The sequence below is a fragment of the Camarhynchus parvulus genome, chromosome 17 (genome assembly GCF_901933205.1).
Source record: "Camarhynchus parvulus chromosome 17, STF_HiC, whole genome shotgun sequence".
NCBI lineage: Eukaryota > Metazoa > Chordata > Aves > Passeriformes > Thraupidae > Camarhynchus > Camarhynchus parvulus.
The window spans coordinates 9,944,214-9,958,040 of NC_044587.1; the positions used below are offsets into that span (position 1 = coordinate 9,944,214).

Consider the following 13,827-nt stretch of genomic DNA (forward strand, 5'->3'; position numbering starts at 1 on the left):
AGCTCAAAAAAAAATTGCTGCCAAGATTTTCTGCATGTCTAAGACTACTTAAGTACTGGGATAGATTGTACTCAGAGCTGTGAGAGCCTCAGCATTGGAGATCTTTAAGAGCAGCTCAGCCAAAAACCTGCCAGAAATGACTTAGCAGTATCTGATTGTGCCTCAGGCATGGGAGGGACTGAGTGACCTCAGGCAGACCTTGGAATCCTCCTTTGCTGGGCAATCACTGCCCCACGAAGCCAGAAAAGAAATGACAAATGAAATCCATCCTGTCTCTCTCTAATGGGTGAGACCAGCAAACCCAAATTCAGCACTGCACAGCTACAGGGTTTAGGCTAAAACCTGCACTGAGCCCCCCAGCCAGGAGCTTTTAGGGAAAAGAAGGGAAATAATTACCCCAAAGAGCTCCATTTCTCAGCAAGTTTCTTCCTTTGCAGGACTGTGATAAATGATTGCAGCAGGAGACTCAACAAAGTTGGTTACAAAAGCAAATTGAAGAAGCAACAGAGGTGATTGCTGAGTAACAAATTAGCAGGGGTTTACGGTAGGAAGTGAAAACACAAACCAGTTATAAACAATTAAAATACAGCAATAATTAAGTGGGACAAATAATATTTTTGTCAAAGGAAATTCCCTTGTAACTCACAAAGAAGAGATGCCCTGCAACACTGCTTATCCCTCCTCATCATAGATAAAGCTGAAAACACACAAAAACTGTAGGAGATTGAAAACCATTCATGACAGAGATCCAAGGAATTTAAGTTACTTAAAACAAAAGAAAAAAAAGAAAATTTTAATTCTGAAGTCAGATACCTAAAGGCTATTTGAAATAATGCCTCTCTTTCTAGAGACATTTATCCTCTTTCTCTGTCATATAAAAAAAACCCAACAACACAACCAAAAAAACCCCAAAGCTACCATCTGTCATCAAAACATCTCAATTTTATTCACTCTGATTGGCTGCTCTGAAAAATGACAATTTAAAATGCTTCCATCTCATTTTTTAAGAGAAGACCTTACAAGAATTCATTTTCTTTCATGTAAGCAGAGCAGCATTGAACACAAATACTTTGTACACAGATTATTTAAGATGATTCTTGCATTGCCTGTAGAAGAATCAACTTTTCTATTACTACATGGAAAAAAAATTGAGCTTTCAATTTCTGACATTTGGCCACATCCCACCAGCTTCTAATTTGCTTGTGAAAAACTAAGGTGCTTGAAAATCCTACTTTATTTCACCAGAATTAAGATCTTTATGTTACAAACTCTGCCTATTAGGAGCTGCATTTTAAGGACACTGTTGAAATCAACTTTATCTCTGAATTGCTACTTGGTAATTACTGAGAAATTTATTCTAGACTAAAAGAAAAGTGCTGTAATCAGGAGCTTCAGTAATCTTGGCATTTTTGCTTATGATCTGGTAGTTGGATCAAGAACAGAACAGATGAAGTCGTACTTTACTCCTTCTGCAACAATAATTTATTCTAAAATAGTCTGCAGCCTTTCATGAGGATATAAATGCCTGAAAAAACCTGAAAATGAACATAATGAGACAGGTAAGGCTCTTGCAGCCTGAGAGATCTCAGACCAGTGAGGATGTGGAACAGACACCTCCAGCCTCACAACTGGGAGCTGCAAGACCCTGACAGGGATTTTGAAGCTTCAGGGGGAATAATTTTGGAAGTCAGGAAGGAATGCTAAAATCTAAAAGTAAAATTTTTTCAATTCTAGCTGGTGCTGTTTGCTGACAGCTCTGAAGGCAGCGGGAGGTGCAGCAGCTGTGCCCAGCCCCTGGCAGCAGCAGCAGACTGGAATTATTGCAGAACAGGCTGGAGCAAACCAGGGATGTCTGTGGCTGACTGAGACAGATGCTGAGCTTTCCCAAACTGTCTGATTATGCACATGAACAGACACACCTCTGTAATGAAATGCAGCTGGAATGATGAAAACAATTTTCAATCCTTCTTATACCACCAAGTGTCTGGGCCTCTAGCTTGTCAGAGTGACCCCAAGAAGAGTTAAAAAGTCTCTTTTTCCCAGCCTGGCACTTGAAGAAGGAGTCAGAGCTCTTCATTTCTCAGTCTCAAGGTTGTTTATTGTTCCTTATCTATAAAATTCTTTCTCCTGTCCTGCAGAGATCCACTCAGCAAGACAGTCAGAGGCACTCTGCCTGCCCCTGGGGCAGTGTTATCTTTTTATACTAAAAACTACATGTACAATGTTTACAATTACTTTCCAATACCCATCACCTGTGTTAGACAGTGAGCTTCTACTCTAAATCAATCCAAAAGTGCCAACATCACAGCAGAAGATGGAGGCCAAGAAGAAGAAGGAGAAAGGCTGGGCACGCCCAGTTCCCTCCATCTTGCCCCCTGAACCCCCATTCTAAAAACCCCAAAATCTACTTTTTCACCCCGTGATAAATTCACTATCACTCTACTTAATTTGTCATGGCTTGCAGATCTTCATATAAGGTTGGTAATTTGCTCCACGGGTCACAATCAAACCCACAGGTGTTTTGGGCTCTGTGCCAGGGTCTCTGAGCCCCCTGGCAGGGTCCTGGCTGCTCAGGACAGACAGAGGGATGTCCTGGGTCGTGACAACCAAGGGGCTGAGCTCAGCAGGGATCAGGCGCAGCCCCTGCCATGGGCACAGGACCCAGCTGGGAGATGCTGCCAGTGCCCCTGGGAAAGCACAGGGACAATTCCAAACCCAAACAACTCCCTGGGATGCAGTGCCACCAGGATTCATGGGTTCAGCAATCACCTGGACCTTTAGATAACTTCCCACAGTCATGAGGGGCAGGAATTGCACATGTGCTGCTTGCAGGGCTAACTGCACACAGAGAGGGGAGATTCATCCTCTGCATTCCAGCCTGGTCTGTTGAAATGGCAGAATAATTCAAATTTATTTCAACCCCTCTAATGACTTCAACAGGCTGTTGAGTAAAACATCCAGCCCATCTCCATCCAGCACACAGAGGGGACAAATCCACTTTTCAGTTCCTGGCAGAAGGAAATGAAAAGCAGAAGCAAGGCCAGTTCCCCTTGCAATAACTCACATCAAGTTTCATCAGGGCTGAGAAGTCTTTCTTTGCTGCTTCCACGATGGCATCAATGTGTTTGCTGTTACAGGAGTCCTGCACAGCACTGTAATGGAAAACTGCTGAAGGAGTTTCTGTCACTGTCACTGTCTTCTTCAATATCGACTGCAAAGAGAAGGAACACATCAAGGATCAGGTTAAACATCAAAACTGGCACCTACCAAAACTGGCCTTTATCCTCTGCATTCTCTACCAACCACAACTGGTGGTCTGAAAAAGAAAGAAATCTAGGTTTCCAAAAAAGAAAAGCTTCCTAACTTCATTATCCCTGCATTTTTCTGCACAGCCTGACACTTGAATCAAACAAAGTTACTCATCACAGCTTGTGAAAGGGAAGGAATGAGAGACTTCACAAACTGGGCTGCTGCCAGCTTGATGGAACTAAAACTTTAACAACCCTCTACACAAACATGGAGGAAAAGATAAAATGCCTGTCAACGTCACAGTGAGCAACACTTTCATTCCACATTTTAAGGTGCAGGTTTCTAATTCAAGAGGGGGTTTGTGCTCTTGACTTCCAGGTCACTATTTGTAATAAGCAGACCACGAAAATAAAAACAGATTTCTAAATAATGACTGGAAACCTACAGCTGATACAAGGTTTTAATTCCTTGCTGTAAAGGACCAAACAGAGCATGGTCTGACAAATCCAAATAATCCTTTTCATGAGTCAGGGGAAGAAAATACATTAAAAGTTGCAGCAGTGGTTTCCCATTGCTCACCAAGGGAATCTCCACAGAATTTTAAGCTGTGCAATAAAATGACTTGATGGCCATTAACATCTACTGAAACACCCATAAGTTAAAAAACAATAACACAAAAACATTCAAGGCCAGGTTGGGTGGTGTAGAGAAGGTGTCCCTGGCCATGGCAGGGGATTAGACCAGCTGGGCTTCAGAGGTCCCTTCCAACCCAAACCAATAAATGCAAATATCCCAACTCACAGAGAGCCACAAGGGCAGCGTTTTGCAGGCAGGAAGAAAACCTTTACATGACTGCAAGCAGGAGGAGGTGAGGAAGGGCAGGGCAGGAAGTATCACCAGCTGGGGGCTATGTACAAATCACCAACAGGACAGGACTGCTGGGAATATGTCTTGAGCTGTTGTATTTTCCAGCATCAGTCTCATTACGTAGTTATGACAATGGGAAGATGCCAGCAGCTCACATCCCAGGCAGCAGACCAGGAATTTAATGTTACAACTTGTTGTAGTGTGTTTTTATCTTTTATAATGGTTTTGTCTTTGTATCTCCTCATTTTCCCCAAATGGTTTACCCCAAATTGTATCCCCTCCCTCTACCTGCATAATTCCTTTCCTTTGCTGAGATCATCCCCAAATCCCCACCCTGGCTCTCTGTCAATCACTCAGCATCCCATCCCCTCCATCTACAACTTTCAGTCCAGGACATGGAGCGATCAGCCAAAGGCCAGGGGTCAGCCCCTCAAGTGTTTCTCCATATCCTGTCCTAAATGTCCACTTCCCAGTATCCACACCTTAATTTTTCTTATTGGTCAGTACAATGTTATCTACTTTAGGTTTCCACCTCCCTTTAAATGTAACCTTGGCACCTTTCCCTGGGGCTCTCAGCAGGAAGCCCCCTGACGTTGTAGAGGCTCCCTGGAGCTCCTGAATAAAACTTTGGATTGACCCCTGCTAAGAGTCGGCCCCTTCAACTTCTGTTGTTGTTCCAGGGTCTCCTCTGCTGCAGGCGATCAGCCTGGCTGCCCTCTGTACCCCTGGTGTACCCATGATATTTTCTGAAAAATCCTTTCCTTAGGATTTTTTCTCCTGAGAAGCTGAGAGGCCTCAGGAACAAAATGTAAAGAACAAAATGTAAACAATGATTATCTGCTGCTGTGGAATGCAACAGGTGCATCTGTGATTGGTCTTACGTGGTTGTTTCTAATTAATGGCCAATCACAGTCAGCTGGCTCGGACTCTGTCTGAGACACAAGCTTTTGTTATCATTCTTTCCTTTTCTATTCTTAGCTAGCCTTCTGATGAAATCCTTTCTTCTATTCTTTTTAGTATAGTTTTAATAGAATATATATCATAAAATAATAAATCAAGCTTCTGAAACATGGAGTGAGATCCTCGTCTCTTCCCTCAACCTGAGACCCCTGTGAACACGGTCACACCCCTGGGGATCAGCCGGCTGCCCGGTGCCTTCTGACCCCGGGCGGGCTGCCCAGGGCTGCCCCACTGCTGTTCACCATGTCGGGCCTGGCCGGGGTTCCCTCAGCGGCACTCAGAGGAACCAGAACAACAACTTACTTGTAAAATTTTTTGACCAATGGCACAAAGCAGATATTGACCCAGGAATCAGGCTGGGCCCTGGGAGGAGCAGACCCACCTTGGCCACGCCGGGGCTGCCGGCGGCATCCTCGGGGGCCAGGTGCACCCGGGCCCTCTCGTAGGCCATGTCCATGTCAGACTTGGCACCGCTGGAATTGTCTGCAAGCAACACAAAAATCCTGCTGTGAGCACCTCCTGCACTGCAGCTTCTCACAAAAAGCAGCTAGCACAGCAAGGGAGCAAATTGGCACCTTCATGTGCCTGTTATTTCCCAGCTCCTTCTGACCTGGAACTCGAAATCCTCCCATGGAACTCAGGTATACAACACATCCCAGAACTCCCACACCCACTTTGTAGAGGGCACAGTTATTATTTGGAGGTTTGGTGTGGGGCTTTTTGTCCATGAGAATTGGCAGAGCACTGGAGAGAGGGAACTCCTGATAACTTCAAACTTTGAGGGGTTTTTTATGGTTTTCTGCAAAACTGCTGAGGTGATACTGCTGATGGTTCATTTCAGCTGCTGCATCTTATTTTCAATACTCTACAAGTCCTTGAAATCCTTCACAGGGTTAACATTAAGTTTCAGGGGCCAATTTCCTCATTTGTGAGAGCAGCTCACCCTCTGAGCTCATCTGTTGCCCATCTAGATGTTGGTGGGTTTGTACAAAAGGTGGGATCTGCTGAAGAAATCTTATTTATTTTAAAAGCCTTTTTGGAAAAATCAAGCATATTTTCTATTCAGTTCCACATCCTTGGAAGTCACAGTGCCAGGATGTAGCTGTCCTTCCTTTATCAATCCAGGTCATATTTTATGCCCTAAAATCAGGCTCTGATCAAGGGGAGGGACACAGGAAGAATATCAGACAATTATTACAATAATAAAAATAATTAAAACACAAATAAAATTAATAATAATAATGATGATGATGATGATGATGTTTGTTGTTGTTATTGCCAGGAAAAGGCAAATCCACCAAATTTTCCTCACTGTTTCCAGAAAATTATTCTTAGTAATATCTTCTTCACCAAACTAAAGAAATTTTTTGCACACAATAAATTGCAATTTCATAACGAGAAAATTATGATCAGAAACTTAAAAGTCTCTCCACACAAAGCATTTTACCCCCAATAATTCCTAATCTTTTCTACAACTTGTCCAAATTGTGGTGCTGAAAGTTACATAAGAAATTCCCTTACAGTTCTCACTTATTTAATTCATGAATTTGAAGTCAATGCTACTTCCATTCCTTACTTCCCAATTTTAATACATCTTAATTACATTAGGTCCTTGGCTGTCCCATGCACCTTCCAGGAACTTCTCTGAGCTAATCAATAATGAAAACATAACTGGGAAACTCCTCCTATTTGAAAACCTTGAACAGCATTCCCACAGCATGAAGATTTACAGATGAGTTTAAGAATCATGCAGAAATTGCAGTTTCCTTTAACAAATAAAACTATAATAATTTCAACCTTATTTCTATGCCTAATATATCTCCAAAGTAGACTATTCAGAAAAGTTTACATTTTCTTCCTTATACCTTTTACCTTCAGTCACTACATTGTTCTTACACTTCTGTTTTTATAAATACAAATTGCTGCTCAGGAATAAGCTGGGCCCTTTGGAAAAGCAATTCTCTCTCCTGTGTGGTAAATTCTGTCACCTAATAAATTCAAATTTTTAATTCTGAATTCTTTCCCCACTTGTCCCTCCCAAGAGACACACACTTGAATTTGCCCAGGATTACCCCAAGCTTTGGGAAGTTGACTTTTGGAACCAGAATTTACACCATTGTCATCTGTGACCATGTGACAATACCACCCTACCATGAAGGGCTGAATTCCATAAACTGAATTTCAAACCCACAGTTTTTATTTCTGAAGGGTTTGACTCCCATCTCCCACCCCAGCCAGGCCAAGGAAGAACCCCACTGCCACAAATATTCACATCTACCTCAGAGTACCCTTTCCATGTCATCTTGAGGAAATGGCCTTGAGTTCTGCCAGGAGAGGTTTAGATTACATACTAGAAAAATCTTTTCATGGAAGGGGTTGTAAAATACTGGCACAAACTGCCCAGGGCAGGGGTGGAGCCACCAGCCCTAGAAGTGTTCAAAGGACACGTGGATGTGACACCTGGGGACATAGTTTAGTGGTGAATCCAGGGTGGTGCTGGCCTGGTAGTTGGACTTCAAGATCTTAAAGGTTTTTTCCAACCTTAACCATAATTCTTCTATCTACCAATATAAACAATCAAACCTGCCACTGGGATCATAATAAAGTCATTTAATGATCAGCCTCCAAACAAGAAACCCAACAAGTTGACCCAAAGTTGATTGTCAGCAGAACTAACACCACAAGATATAAAATAAAAATAAATAATAATGCTGTTGTAAAAACAAATAGTAATGCTGTTGGTGCTATTAACTGAATTTCCTGCACACTGCAGCATTGTATTTTCATTCCCCCCAGACTAAGGCAGGAATGAAGCATCTGACTCTGTGCTCTCACAAGGCTAATTTATTATAATACTATATTATATTCAAGAATACTACACTATACTAAAGAATACAGAAAGGATACCTACAGAATGCCAGAAAGATAATAATGAAAACTCCTGACTCTCTCCAGAGTCCGACACAGCTTGGCCCTGATTGGCCAAAGAGTGAAAACAACTCCCAGCAGAATCCAATGGAAAAATCACCTGTGGGTAAACAATCTCCAAACACATTCCACATGAGCACAACACAGGAGAAGCAAATGAGATAAGAATTGTTTTCCTGTTCTCTGAGGCCTCTCAGCTTCCCAGGAGAAAAATCCTGGGTGAATGGATTTTATCAGAGAATGTGAATGCTACACTGCAGCATTAAAGACCCTAAATCAGCTATAAACAATAAACTGGGATTGCAGAAAGAGCAGCTCCATATGAGCTGCTCTGACTCCCTGTCCATCGCCCTGCCCCCCCAAATCCCAGGCTGAGCCAAACTCCTGAGCCCCAACACACCAAGGGCATTTTCAACCCAAACACTCAAGTTCTGGCCCCACAGGCAGGGAAAGCATCTCCTCCCCAGCCCAGCACCCTAAAAACCCAGGGAAAAGAGCACGAGGAGGCATCTAAGGATGAGAACTGCTGTCTGCCCAAAGCAGGAACCCTCCCTGATGCCCACAGGGATTCCTGGAGATGCTGCAGGATGAGCTGCACACCCAGCCAGGAGAGCAGGAGGTGCTAGGCAAGGGGAGGGATGGATCCTGCCTGAGGATCCCCACACTGCAGGGATGGGCACTGCACAAACAACGGTGTCATCAGGGTACCTTCTGAAAAATCCTCTTTGCCCAGGATCTTCTCCTGGGAAGCTGAGAGGCCTCAGAAAAGAATGAAAACAATAATTATCTGATTGCTTGGGAATGTGGTCTGGAGATCATTTACCAACAAGTGCATCTTTGATTGGTTCCATGTGAATTGTTTTTAATTCATGACCAATCACAGCCAGTTGTGTCAGATTCTCTGAGTTAGTCACAAGCTTTCATTATCATTCTTGTTAAGCCTTCTGATGTATCCTTTTTTTTTTCTTTTTTTTTATATTTCTATAATATATATAGTTTATATATATAATATATATTATATAATATATAATATATATTATATAATATATAATATGTATATATTATATATTATATATTATATAATCTAACATGATATATAACATCATACATAGAACATGATATATAATGTATAATATAATATATAATATAATAATAAATCAGCCTTCTGAGAACTTGGAGTCAAATTCTCATCTCTCACCTCGTCCTGGGGACCTCACAACACCACACAATGGCAACTGCCACAGTCCCTGGCAGCATTCCTGCCTTGTGAAAGGGAAGGAATGAGAGACTTCACAAACTGGGCTGCTGCCAGCTTGATGGAACTAAAACTTTAACAACCCTCTACACAAACATGGAGGAAAAGATAAAATGCCTGTCAACGTCACAGTGAGCAACACTTTCATTCCACATTTTAAGGTGCAGGTTTCTAATTCAAGAGGGGGTTTGTGCTCTTGACTTCCAGGTCACTATTTGTAATAAGCACACCACGAAAATAAAAACAGATTTCTAAATAATGACTGGAAACCTACAGCTGATACAAGGTTTTAATTCCTTGCTGTAAAGGACCTCTCACAAACAGAGCATGGTCTGACAAATCCAAATAATCCATTTCATGAGTCAGGGGAAGAAAATACATTAAAAGTTGCAGCAGTGGTTTCCCATCGCTCACCAAGGGAATCTCCACAGAATTTTAAGCTGTGCAATAAAATGACTTGACAGCCACTAACATCTACTGAAACACCTGAGAATTAAAAAACAAGGACACAAAAACATTCAAGGCCAGGTTGGGTGGTGCAGAGAAGGTGCCTTCCCTGCCACCTTGTGCCAGTGCCACACGTCAGGGCTCTGGGGGAACAGCTCCAATTCTTTGGGGAAAAACACCAAAACAATAAAAGACACTTCTGTTTAACTTAAAAATAGACTTAGGAAGACTTATTTCCTGGGACAATGAAGGGGTGAAGTTGTTACATCCCAAAGGACCTGCTGTTTTATTTCTGCTTTCTAATTCCCCTGTCCCCCAGCCCAGATGCTTCCAGGAATTAGTTCTATCTTTCTCCACCCAAAATTAGTACACTTATAAAGCAGAGTAGCCTGAGCTGGCAGAATCTCATTCCCTCATCTGATATGCTTCAAGCTAGATAATTACACAAAAAAAAAACAGATTACAGCCAGCCCCAGGAGCAACTGAGGCAGAAGTGTTTTCTCCCAAACCAATTTTTAGCAGTGTTTATTAATTCTAACAACAAGCAAATCAAGAAGATGTTGAGATAACAGCACTTCTATGACTCTGACAATTTTCTCCTCTCTGAATTAATAATAAACATGATCAATATTCCATGGAGTCTGAACACACAGTAAGCAGTGGAATAGAATCTGAAGTAATATCTTGATCTTTTCATTGCAGACATCAAGACACTTTCTGTGCAAGCTAAACAGTGAGAAAAAATCAGCTCTGTTAACTGAGGCAAATCATAATTACCCAATTAGATATGCTCCTTCTGCCAGTAAAAATTAGTTCTATCTGCTAAGCTCTGTGTACCTTGGCATAATTTCTATGACACATAAAAGGAGAAAGGAAGGACAAATGGACATACCCACTGAGAAGTTTGCAGGGATCCTTCCATATTAAAGCTCCTAAGAACACAAAAGGACTGTCCCTGAAATGTCACAGGGCTGCACAGGCAGAGCTCACTGAACTGCCTCATTTACCTGGGGAAGGGGCTGTGTTCAGGGCAATTAATTAATTAATTAATTAATTAATTTACCACTGAATCAAGTCTGCTGGTGCATTTTGTAATACCTAGTGTAAAACAACCTCACACACGTGAAGATCAAGCCAAGCCTTGTGTGGGTCAGTCAGTATTTTCTCTTAATTTGTCTCCCTGGTTTAGAAAGATGATCTACTCACCCCAGCCAAAATCCCATTTCTGCATCACATCCACCCCTCTGGACAGTAACATGGAAACCATGAAAAATCGAAGTGGGACCCTTTACATTTGCCCAGCAGGAATTGCAGAGGAAACAAATCAGCTCTCCAGTGTTAAAACTGAAGGAATTTCCCACTGCTCTCCTCTGTGCACACCAGCAGCTTTGTGTGGCAGCAACAAGTGACACAAACCTCACCCTGGGGAAAGCTCTCAGGGCTCCCTCAGCCTGGCTCCCTCTTTCTTCCTTGTCTCCAAACCCTTCAACCCTCACAGTATGTTCCTAAGTCATTTAATAGCCAAGGTGAGCAATAAAAGCATCTTCTAAAGTCACCAGGGCACCTTTATTCCACTGATTAAACATTTCTCTATTAACAGTACCTGAGCATGAGCTTGGATTGCCTGACAGAGGTTAATTTATTACTCATCTAACAGAGACAGATGCCTGTGCTCTGTGATTCCCACAAGAACTCCAGTTTTTCCACTGTGAAGCACAAAGCTGCCCTAAACACCAGGCCCAGAGGAAAATGTCTACAGTGGAGTAACTGAAGTTCCCCAAAATGACATTGCAGCATCAAAGCAGCTCAACCTCATAAATGTCTCCTCAGAGCATCCCATGATCCATCACCTTTATTATCCTCTCTAAAGAACATTCCTCTAAAAGCAGCAAAGCAATGTAATGTGCTTTTTGGGACAATCAGCCAAGCAAGAAACGTGTGTCATCTTTTATGTGAAAGATGATGGCCTATCATCATAATTCAGTTTGTTTCAGTAATATCAATTAATAAAGCTCCTCATTTGCAGGTCTTGGTAGCCAAATGATGTTCCCCATTGCTGATAATGACAGCAAGGGAATACTCTCTGGGATAATATTATCTCTGGGATAATAGTCCATTTGATCCTAAATAATTTTTTGACCAATGAGTTAGGAAGCAGCACCACTGCAAGATGATTATCTGCCATGAACAGGACTGCAAGATGATTATCCACCATAAACAGGAAAATTGTCTAACCCAGCACTCCAGAGATCATGTGGTTTCCCCCATGATTAGATAAATTACATATTCCCCACAATTTTGCCAAGCACTACTTACTAGAAGCCTCTGTAGAGCCTGCATAGGGAGGTGATGAAAGGCTTCTTCTGAAAACATGCTCAGAGTTTTCTGCACCAGAAATCCTCAACATGTCTGAAATGTAAAAGTAAATGCTGTAAATACAAGGTATCCCCTAATAAAGCAAGTTTCACTAACAATAAGAACATTTAACTACCCACTATTAAAGGCTGACTTAAAGATTCTGAAACACAGACATCAAATATTAAATTTATTATTAAATTAAATTAAACCTTTTTCCTGGTTTTGATTTAATGCATTTTTTTCCATCTGCAGAGGCAAAATTCAACTCCATCTATTTCCTGGCTTTATCTTAAGTACTGAGTCTTTAGGCTGAAAAGACACATATCCAGCGATTCTTCTGCCGATGTCTAGAGTGCTGAATTTTCCCAACTCCCTCTCTGCACTCAAAATGAGGAGTCACTTATTTTTTCCCTTTCCTTCATCCCTCAATATCATTAAGAGCACAGTAATATTTCCCCATTGAAGCTAAGAACTATCCAAAGGCTTCAAACCTGAAATGAATCTAAGACAATCCTTAACTATCCTGATAAAATAAAAATCCTCCGAATAGCAGTGATATCAACAGTGGACCAAATGTAGTGAAAGGACACAGGGGAATGGCCTCAAGCTGAAGGAGGGCAGGGTTAGACTGGGTTTGGGGAGGAAATTCTTTCCTGTTAAGGGGAGTGAGGCCCTGGCACAGGGTGCCCAGAGCAGCTGTGGCTGCCCCTGGATCCCTGGCAGTGTCCCAGGCCAGGCAGGACAGGGCTTGGAGCAGCCTGGGACAGTATCCCTGCCATGGCAGGGGTGGCACTGGATGGGCTTTGAGGTCCTTTCCAACCCAAACCAGTGTGGGTATCCATGCCAGGACTGAAGGGGATGACCAGGGTGTGAGCAGACCCAAGGGGACAGCACAGGCTGGGATTCTGTGAGTAGTACAAAGATTTAAGAAGATGCCAGAGGACAGTTCCTCCATGTTTCCAGAAGCATTACCCATTTCCAGGGCTTCCCCAGACTTTTCAAGCTTCTCTCCACGCTCCTCCTCCAAAGCACTGGGTGTTTGTCTCTTCCCCGACCTTGCTGGCTCCAGCGCTGACGCTGCTCACGGAGATCAGAGGGGTGCCCTGGCCCTGCTGGGAGCAGGGGGGACAAGCAAACATCAACCACCCCATCCCTGACACATGTTCCACACCCTGGAGCCTGCACAGACCCCCAGGAACTGCTCAGCTTGTGCTCATCAGCCCCAAATCCCCAAGGGTGGCTTGCCCTGGGATCTGCAGCTCCCTCCCAGCAGGGCCTGGGGACTCCCAGCTTGACACTGATCATTCCCTGCCCCTCTGCCACCACGGGCGCAGCATTTTCCCCACTGCTCAGGCAGAGGTGACATCATCAGCAAACACCAGAAGTGCTGAAGCACCAGCAGAGCACACTCATCAGCATGGAATGATGCACTTGGGAAGTTGAAGCCTCCCCACCGATTCCCCAGGCATCAGTGTAGGCTGGGTTTTATGGGCTGGTTATACAAGTGCCTCAGTCCTCAAGCACTGTCATTATGAAATTAGTATGTAGCATTTGCTTTATGACCTTCTGGAAGAAGGAAAAGCTCTGTGTGCCCTGCCAGGAGAGCAGAGGGCCTGCCTCCCAAACTCACACAGCTGAAGAGCTCCGTGGTCAGCCCCAGGTAGTTGTGCAAGGCCAGGAATGTCACCCTCTGCAGCCTCACCATGATGATCTGCAAGCAGGGAACAAAGAGGCAGCAGCAATGGATTTAGCATTCTCCCACA

General features: G+C 43.2%; 1 protein-coding gene across 1 annotated transcript in view; it reads right to left on the bottom strand.

Moving 5' to 3' along the window:
• The window catches only part of PNPLA7 (patatin like phospholipase domain containing 7), a 134,812-nt gene that overhangs the window by 102,898 nt on the left and 18,087 nt on the right, over positions 1-13,827 (bottom strand). The window contains 6 exon segments of the mRNA XM_030961550.1: positions 3,065-3,211; positions 5,459-5,559; positions 12,023-12,115; positions 13,037-13,122; positions 13,124-13,176; positions 13,695-13,775. Coding sequence (XP_030817410.1) covers positions 3,065-3,211; positions 5,459-5,559; positions 12,023-12,115; positions 13,037-13,122; positions 13,124-13,176; positions 13,695-13,775 — 561 coding nt within the window.